At 46.5% G+C, this 21,168-nt stretch overlaps 2 protein-coding genes and 1 pseudogene across 5 annotated transcripts; all 3 read right to left on the reverse strand.

The window, feature by feature from the left end:
• Positions 1–113: 113 nt before the first annotated feature.
• IFI35 (interferon induced protein 35) lies at positions 114–13,823 on the reverse strand. 2 transcript variants are annotated; one of them, XM_055575790.1, is made up of 7 exons: positions 13,677–13,823; positions 1,819–1,908; positions 1,377–1,524; positions 1,200–1,306; positions 912–1,098; positions 710–816; positions 114–480 (listed from the first exon to the last, which is right to left on the reverse strand). In XM_055575790.1, exons 1-7 carry the CDS (start codon positions 13,680–13,682, stop codon positions 289–291), a joined length of 837 nt encoding a protein of 278 aa, XP_055431765.1. In that variant the 5' UTR covers positions 13,683–13,823; the 3' UTR covers positions 114–288. The 2 variants fall into 2 exon arrangements, with proteins under 2 accessions (XP_055431765.1, XP_055431764.1); XM_055575789.1 differs by having other exon boundaries at positions 1,819–1,911.
• On the reverse strand, positions 10,312–12,260 carry LOC129648500 (RNA-binding protein with serine-rich domain 1-like; annotated as a pseudogene).
• Positions 13,824–15,381: 1,558 nt separating the features above from the next.
• RPL27 (ribosomal protein L27) lies at positions 15,382–17,790 on the reverse strand. Of its 3 annotated transcripts, none has more exons than XM_055575799.1 (5): positions 17,645–17,790; positions 17,321–17,510; positions 16,232–16,401; positions 15,578–15,688; positions 15,382–15,466 (listed from the first exon to the last, which is right to left on the reverse strand). In XM_055575799.1, the coding sequence occupies exons 2-5, from the start codon at positions 17,399–17,401 to the stop codon at positions 15,418–15,420; spliced, it is 411 nt and encodes a 136-aa protein (XP_055431774.1). In that variant the 5' UTR covers positions 17,402–17,510; positions 17,645–17,790; the 3' UTR covers positions 15,382–15,417. The 3 variants fall into 3 exon arrangements, with proteins under 3 accessions (XP_055431774.1, XP_055431773.1, XP_055431775.1); XM_055575798.1 differs by having other exon boundaries at positions 17,321–17,403; positions 17,645–17,788; XM_055575800.1 differs by having other exon boundaries at positions 17,321–17,403; positions 17,700–17,718.
• Between the last annotated feature and the right edge of the window lie 3,378 nt (positions 17,791–21,168).

A 21,168-nucleotide genomic window follows, 5' to 3' on the forward strand; every position in this document is an offset into this window, starting at 1 on the left:
TGATAGTGAAGGGGAAGGAGCTTGTGGAAGGCCAGCACAGCTAGCGGAAGGCTGAGGTTTCCCCCTCCCCCAGCCTCCTTCCATGCCCCGATCAAGTTTCCTTTCATGAAGTGAAATGAGGAAGAGGATCATGCCATGCGGGCACTTTTACCGTTCTTGCAGCATTTCACCGCTCCTAATCCCTCCCTCCGTTGACCAGCGTCATCACTTTCTCCTGTACGTGCCTCCAGCCCCAACCTGGTTTAAGAGCCTTGGCATAGGGGTGGGCTTAATGAGTAGGGCAGGCTCCTAGCCTGACTTCGAAGTGAAGACTGCCAGGCCTCGCTGTCCCGGGGGCACGACTGTCACAGCTTCCACCTCCCCGCCACCACGGGTGGGTTTCTGGAAGTGGATCTCCAGGACGTCTTGTAGCTCCGGGCCATCCAGGACATCAGGAATGTTGAGCACCAGCACCGACTGGGGCACAGGCTGGGGCCTGACCTGGAAACGGAGCCAGGAGATGGGTAAAGGCTCCTGTGGGCTGGGCTTGGGGAGGGGTAGAGGTCGGGGCAGGTGGTGACCCTGGGAGTATGGGAGGGGGCAGGAGGCCTGGAGAGGTGGGAAGCGAATAGGTCAGTGGGGTTTTGGGGCTGTGATTCCCTCCTTGGGCAAGTTTCTGGCATGCAGACAGGTGGCCTGGCCCAGTCCCCATCTTCATCTTCCCACTTACCTCGGCCTTCTGGATTTTCCCGCTCATATAGGGAGAGACTCTCAGACAGGACTGCTGTTTACCCAGTGGCACCGTGAACTGGCCCATCTGGCACAGGTGCTGGGCCACTGCAGGGACAGGGAGCGGGAGACCTTCAGCATCCAGGGCTCTCCCTTCCCGTGGCCTGATGCCCCGGCTCTCATCTCACCAGCAAAGCCCTTACCTCTATCCTCAGTAAAGCCCAGCATGACACCCTCTTGCAGCAGTTCCCTCATCTCCACGTCACCACCTCCATTCTTGGTCTTGCCAAAGAAGATCTCCAGCTTGTCCAGCAGCTCTTCCTCACTTAACTTGAGCCCAGCAGGAAACCCACTGACCAGCACTCTCTGGTCATTCATCTGGCTGGACACCTGGGGAAAGACAGGAGGAAGTGGTCCCAGGCACAGCCCAACACCTTTGTGCCCAGTGCCTGGGGCCCCCTGCAGGTCCTAGGGCCCTGCCACTCTGTCACCTGGATGGTAGTCAGCATGGGTAGCTCCAGGGGCTGGACTTGAACCCTCAGCCGGAACCCTTCCACATTGATCTGATGCTCCTTTTGCTGCAGCACCTGCTTGGCCACTGGGGAAGGAGAGCAGGATTGGTCCTAGGAAGCCTCCCAGCCTCCCTCCCCGGGTTTCCTGGAGCTCACCATTGGGGTCATCAAAGGTCACCAGAGCAGAGCCTCCAGGCAGAGGGTAACAAATCCGCACATGGGAAACCACAGACTTGGCCATTGCCTTGCCCTCCTCAAAGTGTCCTCGGAACACCAGGGGGGACTTGGGCACAGGGAATGGGACCTGCGGGTAGGGGAAGAGAGGGTGATGCAGACTTCAGGGTTGGGGAGAGTCCCCAACTCCCTCTCAGGAGGGAAGCACCTCCGATTATATGTGACTGATGCTGAGTGCCAGAGATTAATCCTGAAATGAGAGCTGGGTGAAGAAGTGGAGTAAGTGAATAAGTGGATAAGGATACACAGAAAGGAAATGGCAGAGCAGGAGTGAAATTACAGAGTCAGACACGACTGAAGTGACTTAGCAGCAGCAGCAGCAGCAGCAACTTTCTCTACAAGGCCACAGCCCCTCGAAGCTTACCTTGTCTTGGGGGCAGTCCCTGAGATTCCTCTGCAGCTCCTGCAGCCTCATCTTTAGTCTGGCCTGTTCCTCCTGAAGGGCCTGGAGAGCCTGCTGGAGCAGAAGGGAACAACCAGAGAATGAATGAGCCAGGGGAAGGGTGCCGTGCTCTTCAGGACTCTCCAAGAGCAGGGCTGATGCTCAGCCTGAGAACAACCCAACCCATTTACCCTGGCCTGGGCTTGTCCTGGCCCAGTTTGAATGCCCTCATCTGCCGCTCTCAAGGGCAGGAGACTTTGCAGCAGCCATGGCTGGATCATTCCTGGAGCCCTAGAGTTTAACAAACGCTGATCAAGGGACTTTCCTGGTGAGTCCGGTGGTTGAGAATCGACTTTCCAATGCAGGGGACGTGGGCTTGACCCCTGGTCTGGGAATTGAGATCCACATGCAGCCAGGAAACTAAGCCCACGTGCCACAACTATTCAGCCTGCGTGCACCACAAGCAGAGACCCAGCACAGTCCAAAATAAAACAGAAAACATCGATTGAGCTCCTGCTATGAGGGACTGGGCATGACACAGGGCAATGGAAGACAAAGGTCCAGCCCTCAGGCCTGTATAAAATGGTACTCAAGACAGTTCACAATCACACAATTGATGGTGGAGGACAGCAGGAATTTGGAGGAGGGACAGTCCTATAGGGGTTAACACAGCTAGGGAGACCTAGAGGAGGAATAGGGGCTTAGAGTTTTAAGATAAGACTATCAGCTAACATTTATTAAGCACTTACTGTATATCAGGCACTGTGCTAAGCCCTTTATATGAATTATATCACTCACATCTTGCAACAACCTTATTAAATAAATACACTCTTGCCCTTATTTTGCAGAGGAGGAAACTATAGTTCAGAGAGATCAAATGACTTGCCCACAGTCATCTGGCCCTAGGCAGTCTGACTCCAGACTCTTAATCTGTGCTTTACAGTGAAGAAATCAAAGTTAGACTAGGGGAGTAATTTACCCAAGATCTCCCAGCCTGTCCCATGACTGCCACCCTTTCCACTGTGCCAAGCAGCCTTTCAGACTGGGCGTGATTTGGGGCAGGTCCAGAGAGAGAGCGAGAGCTGACAAATGGCTAGGGGAATGACACCAGGGTTGGGAATAAATGCACCTTTGTTTGTGGATCGCTCACCCTGCAGTTGGAAGCCTGATAAATAAGGTCAGCTCAGGAAAGGGTGATCTCACTAGGAAGGATGGGACTCTGTCCTGGCCATCTCTGTGTCCCCAGCACAAAACAGGCATTCAGTAAATTGTGTGTTGAGTGAATGAATGAAGTGAACGAACGACATAACAGAAGCATATTACAGAGGGTGCTGAATCATTCAGGGTGAGTTCACTCTGTTTTAAGCAGACAAAACCTAGGGTTTGATCAAATAATGCTGGGTAATGAGTAGTGAGAAATAATCAGTGATTCTCAGAGGCAGCAAGATGACATCCATGAGTCAGGGGAGCCCATGTAGTGTCATGTGGAGAGGTGGGGACTCTGACATCCTGGAGACAGCATCTCCCCACTAGAGTGGCAACCCCATCTTGGCTCTAGCCAAGTTTTCTTCACATGGAATGTGGTTTCAGTATCCTATATCTTCCCATTTCTAAGGGAAATCAGAAACCTGGATTTTTTTTATTTGAAAAAGATGGCTTGACTTTAAAAAAATATGACAAATAAAATGCATTTTTCAATTGGATTCAGTCCATAACCTATCCTCTTTTTACTTCTGCTTTAAATCTTGATCTAATTATACATATTGTTTGAAAACCTAATAATTGGCAAGGCTATTCAATACGTAGCTTTAAATATGTAAATTTATTTATTTTTAAAAGCTTCATAAATACAATTTAAAAAAATATTCAAGAAGGGGAGTTTATCAACAGGGAAATGGAGAACTAGTGAAGATTTCTGAAAGGGGGAGTGAGGTGATGGATACAGTGTTTAAAAGAGCTCAATTTGCCCATCAGAAAATGGGCAGAAGACCTATATAGACATTTCTCTGAAGAAGACATACAAATGGCCAGGAGGCACATGAAAAAAATGCTCAGCATCACTAATTATTAGAAAAATGCAAATCATAATTACAATGACCTCAGACCAGGTCGGAATGGCCATCATGAAAAAGTCTATGAATAATAAATGCTGGAGAGGGTATGGAGGAAAGAGGACCCTCCTGCACTGTTGCAGGGAATGTAAATTGGTGCAACCAATATGGAAAACGGTATGGAGGTTCTTTGAAAAACTAAAAATAGGGGCTTCCCTGGTGGCCCAGTGGCAAGGGATGTGGGGTGATCCCTGGTTGAGGAACTAAGCCCATGTGCCGCAATTACTGAGCCCTTTCGCCACAACTGGAGTCCGTGTGCCTGAATGAATGATCCTCATGATGCAAGGAAGACCCCATATACTGCAACTAAGAACTGACCCTGATGCTGCCAAAAAATAAACAACTAAAAATAGAATTACCCATATCATCAAGCAGTGTTGTTTCTGGACATATATCGGGAAAAGATGAAAACTCTAATTTGTAGAGTTTTCACTGACACATGCAGCCTAACGTTCATAGGAGCACTATTTATAATAACCACGACATGGAAGCAAGTTAAGTGTCCACCAATAGATGAATTTGGATAAAGATGTTTTATACACACAATGGAGTATTAGTCATAAAAAGAATGAAGTAACGCCATTTTGCAGCAACATGGATGGACCTAGAGATTATCACACTAAATGACATAAATCAGATGAGAAAGACAAATTTCATATAATATCACTTATATGTGGAATCTGAAAAAAAAGATGCAAATGAATTTTTGACAAAGTGAAGACAGACATAAAGAACAAACTTACAGTTACCAAAGGAGAAAAGGGGTGAGGGAGAGATAAATTAGGAGTTTGGGATTAGCAGATGCACATTACTATGAAGAAAATAGATAAACAAAAAGGACCTCTTATATCACACAGGGAACTCTATTCAATATCTTATAATAACCTGTAATAGAGAAGACTCTGAAAAAGAATATGTATATATGTATAAGTGAATTACTTTGTTATATACCTGAAGCTAATATAACATTGTAAATCAACTATACGGGAAAAAAAAAAAAGATTTCTATCTGACAGTGATGGAAGGATGAACTGGAGCAGCAGGAACTGTGGAATGAGGAAACAAACCCAGATTCTGCAGCTCTAATTCTTACAGATGTGACAGGAGCTGACCTGAGCCTCTGGCGGTGGGTACAAGGAACACGTGTGGGTGAGTATGTCCCTTGAGGAAAAGCCCCCAGACTCTGGATGTTGTATTAAGGAGACAGAGGGGACAGACTGGAGAGACAGTGCTGAGGTCGCACCTGGGTGTTCAAGGGTTTGGTATAATGTCATTGACCCAACAGGCAAGGGAAGAGAGCCAGTAGTTATTGGGGACCTGCTAAATGCCAGGCACAGTTGGAATCCATCCCATTTAAGTATCATAAAACTGCTTCCTATCTCCAATTCCCAGTGGAAACTTCAGACTTTTCAAGGACAACAAAGGCTGATTATAGTGATTTACTTGAATTCAGGACTGCCCTGATAGCTCACTTGGTAAAGAATCCACCTGCAATGCAGGAGGCCCCGGTTCAATTCCTGGGTTGGGAAGATGTCCTGGAGAAGGGAAAGGCTACCCACTCCAGTATTCTGGCCTGGAGAATTCCATGGACTGTATAGTTGATGGGGTCGCAAAGAGTTGGACACAACTGAGCAACTTGCACTTGAATTCAGCTATACATGCTATTTATTTCTTTAACATTATAACTTGGTCCCTAAGTGGAAGCCAACATCCATCAGGTGCTCAACTGAAAAAAAAAGTGCTATCCATTTTACATTGAGCTTATTGAGACTGTAAATTCTGGATACTTAGGAGTGAGTTAATGATTTGAGGTTCATTTGACTACATGCAAACATTCTTCAGAATGCTGAAGCTCCAATATTTTGGCTCCCTGATGCGAACAGCCAACTCATTGGAAAAGACCCTGATGCTGGGAAGGATTGAAGGAGAAAAGGAGAAGAGGGAGGCAGAGGATGAGATGATTGGATAGTATCACCGATTCAGTGGACGTAAACTTGGGCAAAACCGGGAGACAGTGGTGGACCTGGAGGCCTGGCATGCTGCAGTCCATAGGGTCGCAGAATCAGACATGACTTAGGTACTGAACAATAATAACAACAAATGCATTCTCCTCCTTATTTGTGAAGTTTAGAACCTGACCACCCCTACGATAAAATCTCATGCTGTCTGTGTTCATCATAGCAGTAGTGGCAGGCAATGTAACGTGACAATTAAGAACATAAATTCTGGGGCCAAATCTCCAGGACTGACATCCAGCTGTTCTTACTACTGCAAGACAATGGGCAAGTTGTTTAACTCTCTGTGCCTTGGTTTCATCTATAAAATGGGAATACTAATTTCTACCTATGTATAATTTTATTTGTAAAAGTAGTTTCTGGCATCTGATGAGTGCTATGTTAAATGTTTTGTATTTAAAAATCCCCATTTGATAGTTGAAGAACCTGAGATCCGTTAAGGTTAAATAATAAGGGGAGTTTCCTGGTGGTCTAGTGGTTAAGATTCTGGGCTTTCACTGCCATGGCCTGGGTTCAATCCCTGGTCAGGGGACTGAGATCCTCTAAGCCAGTGGTCCCCAACCTTTTTGGCACCAGGAACCAGTTTCACGGAAGACAATTTTTCTGTGGACTGGGGAGGGGGATGGTTTGGGGACAATTCAAGTGCATTACATTTATTATGCACTTTATTTCTATTGGGGCTTCCCTGGTGGCTCAGACGGTAAAGAATCTGCCTGCAATGCAGGAGACCCGGATTCGATCTCTGGGTTGGGAAGATCCTCCTGAAGGTGGGCACGACAACCCACTCCAGTATTCTTGCCTGGAGAATCCCATGGTCAGAGGAGCCTGACTGGCTACAGTCCATGTGGTTGAAAAGAGTCAGACATGACTGAGTGACTAACACTATTTCTATTATTATTACATCGGCTCCACCTCATATCATCAAGCATTAGATCCTGGAGGTTGAGGACCCCTGATATAGATTTTCTGCTCTGCACCATGCAGTCCCATATTACAGACTCTGGAGACATAGCAATGGAAAAAAAAAAGGAAATTATGTTCCCCCTTCATCGGGTTATGTCCTAGTGCAAGTCATGCAGTGGGACCAAAAATAACAAAAAAGACCCTTAGTGGGCAAAAGTGAGTCAAACCCAAGGCTGTTGAAGACACATGGTGTCAGGAACAGGACTTGGTGGATAGGACTTTGGGTTAGAACAGTATGTACTAATGATAGAAGCCAAGAAGATGGAAGAACTCATCCAGAGACAGAATGAGTGATCTTTGGGACTTCCCCGGCAGTCCAGTGGTTAAGAATCCACACTTCCACTGGAGAGGGCAGGGGTTCGATCCCCAGTCAGGGAACTAAGATTCTGTATACTGTGCAGCACAGCAGAAAAAAAAAATCTTTGAAGATACCTAGTCAGTTTTCAGGAAAGATAAATAAACGCAGAGGATTCTCAGGTGGCCCTAGGGGTAAAGAAACCACCTGCCAATGCAGGAGACGCAGGTTTGATCCCTGGGTCGGGAAGATCCCCTGGAGGAGGAAATGGCAACCCACTCCAGTATTCTTGCCTGGAGAATCCCATGGAGAGAGGATCTTGGTAGGCTACAGTTGCAAACTCTTTGCATAGGGTTGCAAAGAGTCGGAAACAACTGAAGCAACTTAGCATGCACACATGTAAAGGAATGCTGAGAGGAAGAAGAAGGCATAGTCAGGACAGGCCAGGGCCAGAATTAGGTAGTGTCAGAGACACAAAGGAAGAAGAAAAATAAAACAGCAAAAGAAAAAGAGGGCTACAGGGAAGTCCCCTCCCTCATTTGCTTCCATATTCACTCATACAACTATCAACTACGAGGCACTACTTTGTGCCGGACCCTACTCTAGGCTCTGGGGATACAGTAGTGACCCAAACAGAGAAAACTTCACTGTGGAGCTTTTACATTCTAGGGGATGAGCCATATGTGTGTGTGTATTTGTGCTCAGTCCTGTCTGACTCTTTGCGACCCCAAGCACTGTAGCCCTCCAGGCTCCTCTGTCCATGGGATTTTCCAGGCAAGAATATTGGAAAGTGAAGGTGTTAGTTGCTCAGTTGTATCTGACTCTTGCAACCCCATGGACTGTAGCCTGCCAGGCTCTTCTGTCCATGGGATTGTCCAGGCAAGAATACAGAGTAGGTTGCTATTTCCTTCTCTAGGGGATCTTCCCAACCCAGGTCTCCTGCATTGCAGACAGATTCTTTACCATCTGGCCCACCAGTCATTTCCTTCTCCAGGAGATCTTCCCAACCCAGGGATCAAACCTGCATCTCCTGCATTGGCAGGCAGATTCTTTACCATTGATATAGGCCATGAGTATAAACATGAGAATTATCCATGCAGAGATATTTAAAGTCACAAACTAAATGATATCAACAAGAAAGGGTTCAAGTGCTGATTTCTGGGGTATCCGACACTAAGAGATTGGGGAACAAGGTAGAACCAGCTGAAGAGTATGCAGAAGAGAGGCTAGTGAAACTGGAGGGAGAGCAGGCATGAAGAACAACACGTTTAAGGAGGAAGAGCCTGGGCTGGGTACAGTGCTGCTAACAGGCCTTCTGCCAGGAGGCATGATAATGACCTCTGAGATTGAGCAAAAAAACCCAAAAAAAACAGTCCTGCTTATCATAAGGAAATGGTTGGCACACACACAAGGATGATTATTGTAGCCTGTTTACAACAGGAAAAAAAAAAGAAATCTACATGGCCAGCAGGAGAGAAACAATTCAGTATAAAATATTAGGTGCTATGTGTTTAGTCTGTCTGTTTGTGATCCCATGGCCTGTAGGTCGCCAGGCTTCTCTGTCCATGGGATTTTTCAGGCAAGAACACTGGAGTGGGTTGCCATTTCCTCCTCCAGGGGATCTTCCTGACCCAGGGATTGAACTGGCATCTCCTACATCTTCTGCATTGGCAAGTGGATTCTTTACCACTGAGCCACCTGGTAAAGCCCATATATATATATTACATAGCGATTAAAACACATAGTAATGAGGAACATTTAACATGAAATGCTCACAATAAACCAAAAAAGCAAAATATAAAACTGCCTATAAATATTCACCCCACTCCAGTACTCTTCCTGGAAAATCTCATGGACGGAGGAGCCTGGTAGGCTGCAGTCCATGGGGTTGCAAAGAATCGGACACGACTGAGAGACTTCACTTTCGCTTTTCACTTTCATGCATTGGAGAAGGAAATGGCAACTCACTCCAGTGTTCTTGCCTGGAGAATCCCAGGGATGGGGGAGCCTAGTGGGCTGCTGTCTCTGGGGTCGCACAGAGTCGGACATGACTGAAGCGACTTAGCAGCAGCAGCAGCATTCTTCCTAGTCTGTTGATTTTAAACATTTTAACTCATGAAGATATTTATTAAAGTATAGAAATGCAAAAAAATTCTTGGAAGATGGACATCACAGTGTCATTAATAGAGGTTGTCTCTCAGCAAAGAATTTAGGGTGATTTTTTTTTTTTTGAACTCTAATTCTAGGTTGATTCAACACAATTCTTTTACTCTACTCAACAAACACAACATTATCTAAAATGCTACAAAGTTACAAAACTCAAAACAGAAAATTTATAGTACTGACTGTACAATAAAAGCCAGAAAAGCCATGTACACATTGCCAAGGTAACCTGCAGGACCACCACGAATACCAACACAGTGGGGGTTCTGTGGTGACCTGGCACACCTGGCTCTCAACTTACCAATTTCAGAAAGAGAGGGAGACGTGGGGGGTGGTGTGCACACACACATCTAAAAAGAACCATTTGGGTAGATAACTGGAGATATCTTAGCCTAGAGGTCAGAAGAGGACTCAGGCAGGGGAGCAGGGCCAGGCTAACAGGAATGGCTGTTGTGTAAAAGCATGTCCTTTCCTGTGGGACTCCACAGGCCTCCAAGTCATCTGTAGAATGGGAAAACATGCTCCCACACTGGCATTGACCCATCACTAGGAGCCCCCTGTTCATCTCTGCTGGCTTTGCCACCGAACTGACTCTCAGGAAATAGAAATGTGGAAGCTTTCTAGCTAGAAAACAGGAGGGGATCTTTACAAGCAAGTCGCCAACCAAACCAAACCCACAACACTCTGCAGCCGGAACTCTGCTGCCCCAGGAACATCTCAACTGCTCCCTTCACCTTCCAAGTCTGCCCCTGAGGAGGGATTTCTTTCCTACCAATCCTTCTTCGGCTAGAAAAGTGACCGAAGTGAGTTGGATGGGGTAGAGCTTCAGTGGCCCTGATTATCGGGAGGAGTTGGAACTAGAGTGTCTCCTGTCGTGGCGGCAGCCCCGGGAGAATGGGATCGTGGGAGCGCCAGGGACTTGCGCCTGTCAAGGGGAACATGACTTTCTCCTCATCCCTGGACCTGCGCCATGTGGGAAGCAGTAGCAGCATTCTTCGGGGGCGGGGTGGGAGGGGATTTCCTGGGGGTTGGCCATAGCCAAGGGGCCATAGAAGCAGTAGCCGTGATGTTCTGGTCATTGATTTATTCTCTGTCCATGAGCTTCAGCGCCTTCTCAGTCTTATGTGGATTTTCAAATTCATGCATAGGCACAGCCTTTAAACAGATGGGGGTGGATGCTTTCTACAGGCATATGTCAATCATTTTAATTTTCCCAGAAGTGGAGAATATCTTCATGATGTGATCCTTGATCACATTCCTGGTGAGCCTCCCCATGTGTTCTTTGGTGGGTTTAGGGGAAGGGTTTTCCTTTCCATCTCTTTCGGCTGGTTTACATTTGGAGCGTGAACGCCACCTGTTGTCATGTCTGTGCCAAGAAGGACTTGGAGAGCCAGAGGAGCTGCTAGAGCTGAAGCTGGGGAACATGCTGGAACTTCCTGAGCAGCTTGATGCTGAAGATGAGCTGGAGCCACTGATGGAGACTGTGCTGGTGCTGGAGCCCAGACTGGAGGCAGAACTGGACCGAGACCTGAAACTGCTGCTACCACTGAAAGCGCTGTGCCTCTTTGACTTTTATCTCTGCAGGGACATCACTTTGCCAACAAAGGTCCATCTAGTCAAAGCTATGGTCTTTCCAGTAGTCATGTACAGATGTGAGAGTTGGACCATAAAGAAAGCTGAGCACCAAAGAATTGACGCTTTTAAATTGTGGTGTTGAAGAAGACTCTTGTGAGTCCTTTGGACAGCAAGGAGATCAAACCAGTGAATCCTTAAGGAAATCAACCCTGAATATTCACCGGAAGGACTGATGCTAAAGCTGAAGCTCCAATTGGCCACCTGATGTGAAGAGCTGACACATCAGAAAAGACCCTGATGCTGGGAAAGATTGAAGGCAGGAGGAGAAGTGGGTGACAGAGGATGAGATGGTTGGATGGCATCACCGACTCAATAGACATAAGTTTGAGCGAACTCCAGGAGATAGTGAAGGATAGGGAAGATTGGCGAGCTGTGGTCCAGGGTCTATGAGGTCTCAAAGAGTTGGCCACTGTTCAGCGACTAAACTACAAATGATCCTTCTTGCTTGACTCCTTGATGGCCCTTTTATCTTTAGACCCATACTTGGACTTTTCATCTGAGTGAACTTGGCATTTAGTAGAAGGCGCCCTAGTCCTGGATTTCATATTATTTTCTTTGACTCCTAGTAAGCTCTTCTTACTATACAGAGGATAAGATGGTTGGATGGCATCATCGACTCGATGGACATGAGTTTGAGCAAGCTCTAGGAGTTGGTGATGGAAAGGGAAGCCTGGCATGCTGAAGGCCATGGGGTCGCAAAGAGTTGGATATGACTGAGCGACTGAACTGACTGACTGAAGCTCTTTTTTTCCAGTTCCGATGAAACCATTCCCCCTTCCTGAGGTGTTCAAAGCAGCAGTGGTGGTCTCAACTTATCTGAACTCTCACTTCTAACTTGAATCTGAGAAAGGATCCTTAATTGACTGCAATTTGTGCCAAAGTGCATCATCTTCCCACCACTGTGGCTTCCTCCTACTCTCAGGGTGATTTTTCAAAATTATAGTTTCCTGAAACTACCTTCCTTATTTCCTGTTTAAGAGGAAAGTCCCTCTAAGAGAGTAGTTTTAGGACTTCCTTGGTGGTCCAGTAGTTAAGAATTCACCTGCCTGGGATAAATTGACAGAGTAGCATTGAAATATATACATTATCATATGTAAAATTTGATAGCCAGGGGAAATTTGCTGTATGACGTGGGGAGCTCAAATCCCGTGCTCTATGACAACCTAGAGGGGTGGCATGGTGTGGCAGATGGGAGCAAAGTTCAAGAGGAAAGGGACATACATATACTTACGGCTGATTCATATTGATATATGATAGAAACCAATACAACATTGTAAAGCAATTATACTACAATTAAAAATAAATACATTTAAAAAAATCCACTTGCCAATGTAGGGGACTCAGGTTCGATCCTTGATCTGGAAAGATCCCACATACCTCGGAGCAACTAAGCCACAACTACTTGGCCTGTGCTCTAGAGCCCAGAAGCCACAACTACTGAGCCCATATACCTAGAGCCGGTGTTCTGCAACAGGGAAGCCACTGCAATGAGAAGCTGGCATCCCGCAACTAGAGAGTAGCCCCCACTCACCGCAACTAGAGAGAGTCTACTTGGAACAGCGAAGACCCAGCACAGTCAAAAATAAATAAAATAAATTTTAAAAGAGAGAAAGCAGTTTTAGCAGAGTGGTAGGAGTGAGGTGGGGGTTAATCAAGATCGTCCTGGGGAACTAGGTTCTGAAAATGTTGGTAATGTTAACAATAATGAGCAGGTATTGAGCACTTAGTATATGCCAAGCAGAGTGCTCAGTGTTCACTGTGTATTTTAGGGATTATGTAGTTTAATTCTTGCAGATAGGTATTCTTCTGTGGAAGTGTTACTGTTATTCCCACCACGCAGATAAGGGAATAGGACTTAGATTGTAAGCATTAGAGAGGCTAGTAACTTGCCCAGGGTCACACAATTGGAGGAACCAGGCTCTGAAACCAGTCAGGCTGCCTCTAAAGTCTGTGGTCTTTCTTCCTACATTTGAGAGGCAGATGAAACATTTCCAAGCAAGAGATCTGTGTAACAGATGGGGTAGTATGAGGGTGAGAAAGGCTGAAGAATTTAGATGAGATTCATTCATTCAACAGGTGTTTACTGAGTGCCTACTGCATGCCAGGTACTGGTGATCAAAGTTGGACAGGCTGAAACTAAGCAGAGGGCTTAGTCTACCATGAGCAGGGGCATTCATGGGTTGGGAAAGGGGAGACCAGAGCAGACACGGGTTGTGGGGTGGGGGTTAGGTCTCAGAAGAGGAACACTTCTTCCCCTCATCCTGAAGAGAGTCCTAGGTTAAGCTGAAATGGAAATGTTAAGGAGGGGAGGAATTTGTTAAGGAAGATCTCAGGAGATAAAGGTGTGAGCAATTCCTGAATTTTTAGGGGTCACATAACCCTTTTGAGTATATAATGAAAATGATGGATTCTTTCTCCAGAAAAATGCACATCCACACAAGGAATTCATGATCTCCTGAGGTGCAGTTTTTAGAACTCTGAGGCAGTTAGAGGACCAACACCCTAGAGATGTCCCAGCCGGTCTCCCCCTGGACCTTCTGCAGGTCTAAGAGACTGGGCAGGAAGAGGCTTGCTTGCTAGACTCTGAGAAACCGGTAGATTCCTGGCCAAAAGGGGCCCTCCTCTGATTCTTCCCACCCCCAAGACCCTCCTCCTCACCGACATAGTCTGGGATCCGGTTGGCAAGAGGTGAACCTTCAGAGCTGGGCACACATCGGCAGAGTCCCCAGGAACTAAAATCTTGCTTGCACTTTGAGGAGCTTTGGTCTCGCCCACCGGAGCCTGGAAGACACTTCTTCCTTATGCAGGCTGTTTGCTTTCACTTTCTTTTCACCGAAGTCCCTGCCCCTCCCACACTCCACCCCGGGTGGCTTCCTGGTCTTCAAAGTCGACTTCCCCCAGCTATGAGGCCTCGGGGAAGTTACCCTACAAGCAAATACAAACTGAATGCTGGCCCATTCCTTCCCGCGTAGCAATCCCAGTACAGGCCTATTCGTAGAATTTTGTCTGCTTTGTTAATGGCTTAGAATGTTACCCAGAACATGCAGATGTTGATAATTGCAACCATGGTAGATAAAAGCCCCAAGTTTGCCAAACTGTGGTTAATAGCCAGCATTTGAGAGCTGTTACATGTCCAAGTCTGCTTTTCATGTATTAACCTTCAAAACAACCCCTCAAAGTTGGTTTTATTTTTTCCATTTTACAGATGAGATTCTAAACTTGTAGACACAATATAGAAACTTGCCCAAAGTCCCACTGCTACAAGTGATACAAACATCCAAGTACTTTAATTTTTGCCACAGAGGGTTTATATTTTAGTTCCATTTGTGACTCTTGAGTACGCAAGCTGTTGACACTTACTGGAGACATCCAGGGCTTCCCTGGTGGCTCAGATGGTAAGGAGTCTGCCTGCAATGCAGGAGCCCTGGGTTTGATCCTTGGGTTGGGAAGATCCCCTGGAGAAGGGAATGGGTCCCCACCTGTATTCTTGCCTGGAGAATTCCATAAGAGCCATCCAGCACTTAAGGGTGAGTCAAATGCAAGTATAATTAAATACTGCAGGATGTCTTCTATTTTCACCCAATCCAGGGTTTCCCACTATTTTGGGCCCCTTTCTCAATCTCTCTACCCCTCATGTAAGTATGCCAAGTTTGAGGCTTGGCAAGTAGGCCCATTTGAATCCTAGTCCATTTAGTAGCTTAGAACCAGCTTAGCTAGAGAGCCTATGTCATCAGTAAAACCTGGTCACAGTGAAGTACCCAATGAGGTGAAATGTCAGCTAAAAGGGCCAAATGCCTTTTCTGCAGTACAGTGGTGCCAAGTCAGAGCCTAAACCCCTTTCTTGCCAGACCATTTGGGATCTCTCCCTTGTGCAACCAGGAATGGCAGCACTGTGGCTCAAGCCTTCATTGCTGGTGTCCGTCCCCATCTACAGCAGTTCTCCAGTGTGGTCCTCTTCTAAATAGCACTTGAATAATCTGGCACAGGGGTTCAACAAACCACAATTCAGCAATTCTCAATCCAAAGGAGATGGTGTGCTCTTAGAGGGGTCTTCGGATGTTATAATGTGTGTGTGTGTGTGTGTGTGTGTGTGGGGGTTCTCTAAACATGTAATGGGGTGGAAGCCAGGGAAGCTTAAACAAGTCCACACCTAAAACTGTCCACAGTAGCTCTCCTGGGGCAACAGTTCAGTATCACATTTTACCCATTCAGTCAGACCATTAAAGGATTATGAGGCCGAGGACAGAAGTAGCCCATGTCTCATAAAAGCAGACATAGCTTTTATTTTACATTTTCCCACAATCCCTCATCCACTAATGTCATTTCCCAGTTTAATAACACAGGAAATAGGAAGACACATGCGAACTTTTTAAAAATATTTTTATTAACTGAGACAGACCTAAAACCGCAGCTTCTGGAAGAACCATTTGTTCTTGCCGGTCTTGTATCTGGAGGGGGGAAGAAAAAAGACACAAATGAGAGGAGTCACAGAAGACAAAACTGTCTTCATGGAGGACAGTGAAACCACACTCCAACATTCACTACCAAAGCCTTCTTACCTCTCCTCAAACTTGACCTTTGCCTCTCGTCGGGCCTTGCGTTTGAGAGCAGGGTCTCTGAAGACATCCTTGTTGACAACAGTTTTGTCCAAGGGGATATCCACAGAGTACCTGGGGACAATGGCAGGAAGGTAGGAGCAGCCCACAGGCCGCCAGGGCCCTCTCCCCTCCATCCCACTCCTGGGACATTGGCATGTTATGGCCTGACTCTACAAGAGTTATCATCAACACAGGCTAAAGCCGCAATGATATTTTCTGGAAACATCCAATTTTAACAAAATCATCTACACAGATTCAAGCCACTGAAAAACTTCATGCTTCCTTCTCTCAATTTCCCACAACAACCCTATCCTATACTATTATCCTTGAGAGTGAAAGAGGGCAGGCCAGATCCTGTGTTTTACTGTGGCTGGAAACAAATGGAACAATCTCTACTTAACACCTAAGCTTGGCCAAGTCAGGCAAGACACTTCAGAAGTGTTTTCACAGGAAAAGTGAACAGTAAAAGGGACAATACTGGAAACCACTGCCAATGACAAATTCAAAATGATGCCTCTCCCCAAACTACAGTGGCTACCAGGTTGTCATCTTATTCAGTAGGGCAGAGAAGGGGAAAAGAGAAGTCACTTTCATTTCCATTCTTGAAATGCTCACCTTGTGGGCATGAGGTGATTATAATTATAAACTTTCACAAAAGACTTGATCTTTGACCTCTTGGCGATTTTCTTCTTGCCCATGGCAGCTGTCACTTTGCGGGGATAGCGATCAATTCCAGCAACCAGAGCATGGCTGTAGGGTCGGTCTGAGGTGCCGTCATCAATGTTCTGAAGGAGCAAGAATTACATGTTATCAGCCATTTAGGCCCTGTGCTAGAATAACCCTGTCCCTAGGCCTCTCAGACCCATTGCTGTAAAAACCACACAGCAAACATTCTAAGTGCTAAGCTAGATGCCCAAAGAGTAACACTGAAAAGGGAGGTATCTTTCCCACTAGGAAAAATCTGGAAGGGTGCTTGGGAAGTAAGAGACTTAAACTGTAACAGTGAACGATTATAATTAGTGATTGCTATATGTCAAGCACCAGTTCTCAGGACTTGACGTCTCTTAATCTCCAGGACTGGAACGGGTAGAAGCAGGACGCCAAATCTGGCCGTCTAACTCCAATACCAGCCTCAGGGAGATGGGAGGAAGGGGAACCAAGGGCGCCCCGGTCAAAAACAGTGGTGTACGTGACCAGAGCTTGGGGAAATGTCATAAAAGGCTGGAGACGTAGGCAGAAAGCAAACACCGAAGAGCTAGGTTATGCTAAGTGACCATTTGGACTAGAAACGATTTCTCCTCTTCGTTTCACGGAGTCCCTGCAGCGGCACTTACTACCTGATTGACCTCAGGTGAAACTATACCTCTAAACCTCTGCAGTAGAAAGCAACCCTACAGTAACTGTAAAGATTGGACATGACACCGATAAGACAGTGCCACGGACCAAGCAAGAGTTCATAAACGTTGGCCATTACTATTATTAAAAGCCTCTTTGACAGAGAACAGCGTTAGGTGTTAACTATCCAATTCAACTCCCGTTTGTTTATTTTGGGTCATTCTCAAAAGGTCTCATGCATTCACAAACCCTCCGCCCCGCAATGCTCGGGGAGAAATGCCCCCAAACTAGGTCTTGAATTTCAAGCTGCCCCGCCAGCCCAGCCCATTCACGGGATACAAAGGCGCACAGGCCCGGGGGAGCTGGTACCTTCACGATGACCGCTTTGCGTCCGGAGTAGCGACCGGCCAGGACCAGCACCACCTTCCCGGGTTTCATGAACTTGCCCATTTCTGCAGAGGAAGGAGAGGGGGTCGCTCAGAAATCCGCCAGCTCAGGCTGTGGGCCCCGGAACTTCAGCTGCGCTCACTGTCGTCTCGGTTCAGGTTGCCTGCGGGCCCTGCTCGCAGAATAGGACCTGGTAGGAAGCCGCCAGAGACCGAGGAAGGGAAAACACCACGCACCACCCCGCAACTCGACCCCTAGGCCGCGGATGGCAGCGGATTGGAAACCCCAAACACAGCCACTACTCACCGGTAGCTACCACTCGGGACTACAGCAGAAAGGAAGAAAGGGCACTTCCGCTAACCTTTCACCCCGGGGAGCGTGATCTCATTTCCTGTCCCGCCTCCTTGGGCTTCTCCCCGCCTCTTCCGTGGCGCTTAGAGTCTGTGTTGAAGGAGGAAGAAGCTCTTGAGAGGAAAGTAAGGTCTGGCGGCTCGTTTATTCAAAACAAACTTTATTAGCAGCTCCAGCAGTAGACGGGGCAAAGGAATTTTGTCTCCCGAGGAAGGCTTTTAAGATGGACACAGCTGCTCCGCTGCTCCACTTGTTGTAGGTCCTTTCTCTGGCGCTAGAGGGTGGGGAGACACAGTTTGAAATTTTCTTTTTTGCCTTGGAAGAATCAAACAAAATAGGACATTTATTAGTGCCAACTGTGTGCACTCACGCATAATGACGAGATGAAGATCAAGCAGACGAGGGTTCTTGCCCTCAACCTTTAGAGTTTAGCTACGTCAGAAACCGACTAAAATAAGTGAGAGGGTGAAAGATGAGCATGGTGATGCTAGCAGCTGCATGCCTTGTGTCAGGACAGATCAGATCAAATCAGTCGCTCAGTCGTGTCCGACTCTTTGCGACCCCATGAACCGCAGCACGCCAGGCCTCCCTGTCCATCACCAACTCCCGGAGTTCACCCAGACTCATGTCCATCGAGTCAGTGATGCCATCCAGCCATCTCATCCTCTGTCGTCCCCTTCTCCTCCTGCCCCCAATCCCTCTCAGCATCAGAGTCTTTTCCAATGAGTCAACTCTTCGCATGAGGTGGCCAAAGTACTGGAGTTTCAGCTTTAGCATCATTCCTTCCAAAGAAATCCCAGGGCTGATCTCCTTCAGAATGGACTGGTTAGATCTCCTTGCAGTCCAAGGGACTCTCAAGAGTCTTCTCCAACACCACAGTTCAAAAGCATCAATTCTTTGGCGCTCAGCCTTCTTCACAGTCCAACTCTCACTTCCAAACATGACCACAGGAAAAACCATAGCCTTGACTAGACGGACCTTTGTTGGCACAGTAATGTCTCTGCTTTTGAATATGCTATCTAGGTTGGTCATAACTTTCCTTCCAAGGAGTAAGCGTCTTTTAATTTCATGGCTGCAGTCACCATCTGTAGTGATTTTGGAGCCCAGAAAAATAAAGTCTGACACTGTTTCCACTGTTTCCCCATCTATTTCCCATGAAGTGGTGGGACCGGATGCCATGATCTTCGTTTTCTGAATGTTGAGCTTTAAGCCAACTTTTTCACTTTCCACTTTCATTTTCATCAAGAGCCTCTTTAGTTCCTCTTCACTTTCTGCCATAAGGGTGGTGTCATCTGCATATCTGAGGTTATTGATATTTCTCCCGGCAATCTTGATTCCAGCTTGTGTTTCTTCCAGTCCAGCGTTTCTCATGATGTACTCTGCATATAAGTTAAATAAACAGGGTGACAATATACAGCCTTGACATACTCCTTTTCCTATTTGGAACCAGTCTGTTGTTCCATGTCCAGTTCTAACTGTTGCTTCCTGACCTGCATACAAATTTCTCAAGAGGCAGGTCAGGTGGTCTGGTATTCCCATCTCTTTCAGAATTGTCCACAGTTTATTGTGACCCACACAGTCAAAGGCTTTGGCATAGTCAATAAAGCAGAAATAGATGTTTTTCTGGAACTCTCTTGCTTTTTCCATGATCCAACGGATGTTGGCAATTTGATCTCTGGTTCCTCTGCCTTTTCTAAAACCAGCTTGACCATCAGGAAGTTCACGGTTCACATATTGCTGAAGCCTGGCTTGGAGAATTTTGAGCATTACTTTACTAGCATGTGAGATGAGTGCAATTGTGCGGTAGTTTGAGCATTCTTTGGCATTGCCTTTCTTTGGGATTGGAATGAAAACTGTCAGGACAAGTTAATGTATTTACATACATTATCTTTTGATCCTCATAACAACACTAGGAGATAAGTACTGTTATCTCTATTCTACCGTTGAAGATACTGTAGTTTGGAGAGGTTGAATAATTTGCCCCAAGTCCACAACTAGTAAGTAATTGAGAAAAAAGCAAAGCAAAAGCAAAGTGTTAGTTGCTCAGTCATGTCTGACGCTTTGCGACCCCTGGACTGTAGCCCGCCAGGCTCCTCTGTCCATGGGATTTTCCAGACAAGAATACTAGAGTGGGTTGTCATTGCCTCCTCCAGGGGATCTTCCTTCCTCCAGTTTGATCTTCCAGGGATTGAACCCAGGTTTCTCGCATTCATCGCAGATGGATTATTTACCCTCTAAGCCACCAGGGAAGCTCTTAGACCATGAGACTGTTTGCCAAAGAAAACTCTTCAGGGACTCCCTGGTGGTCCAGTGGCTAAGACTCCACACTCCCAATGCAGTCTTCCAAGTTCAAGAGAAACCATCTTACAGTTTTTGCTCATCTGAACACTTACAAATCTGTAGGTCTTGGGCAAGCCATGGGAACAATCAGGGTTTCATCATTTTCTCCTCTCAAGACTCTTTGGGGACCAATTTCCCCTGCAGCCCTCAGGACTTCAATGGTTTATCACCCTAATTATATATCAATACTTACATTTTTATATTAAAATGTTTTAACTCAGAATATGATGTTTTAGAGTTGGAAAGGACCTCAGAGGTTATCCAATTGGGCCTCTCAAAGATTAGAGGACAGTTCTAGAGCAGCAGTCATAGAATTGGTGGCACAGAGCAAGGCTCCCCCATTTCCAAGCCTGTGCTTTTGCCACTGCACCACACAACCTGTCCATTTCCACCTCCATGGTCTTCTTTCAGCTCCCTTATTTGCTTCTGTCTCTTTTGCTGTTTCTCTCTTGGAAAATAGAAACAAAACCCTGAAATCTTATCATTGTCTTGAACTCTTCTCACATGCTAAACTCTCCAAATCAAATTAGTAACTAAATCCTGTGAATTTCACCTTTTAAGTCAATTTTTTTTTTCCCACCAGCCCCCTAACTGATCCAGCTTCAGTTGTCTTCTCCAGTCCCTCCTCAAAACTTTGGGTGGATCAAAATTGCTTGGGATATTTATTAAATATGCATCACCAACTGAAGAGACCAATTCGGGTCTGGAGTGGAGTCATGAGCTACAGGTCTTATTTTGAGAAACATCTCTAACACAACTCTTTTTAAAAATAATTGTTTATTTTTGGCTGCACTGGGTCTTCATTGCTGTGTAGGCTTTCTCTAGTTGTGGAGAGTGGGGGCTGCTCTTTAGTTGTGGTGCATGGGCTTCAAGTGATGGTGGCTTCTCTTGTTGTGAAGCACAGGTTCTGGGTGTGTGGGCTTCAGTAGTTGTGGCTTGTGGGCCCTAGAGCTCAGGCTCAGTAGTTGTGGCGCACAGGCTTAGTTAGCTGCTCTGCGGCATGTGGAATCTTCCTGGACCAGGGGTTGAATCTGTGTCCCCTGAATTGGCAGGCAGTGTGTTATTCACCAGGCAAGTCCTAAACACAGTACTTAAGTACTGCCTCTTAATCTGCCTGAAATCCTTTGTTGGCTCAAACC

Source organism: Bubalus kerabau, chromosome 4 (genome assembly GCF_029407905.1).
Source record: "Bubalus kerabau isolate K-KA32 ecotype Philippines breed swamp buffalo chromosome 4, PCC_UOA_SB_1v2, whole genome shotgun sequence".
Classification (NCBI taxonomy): domain Eukaryota; kingdom Metazoa; phylum Chordata; class Mammalia; order Artiodactyla; family Bovidae; genus Bubalus; species Bubalus kerabau.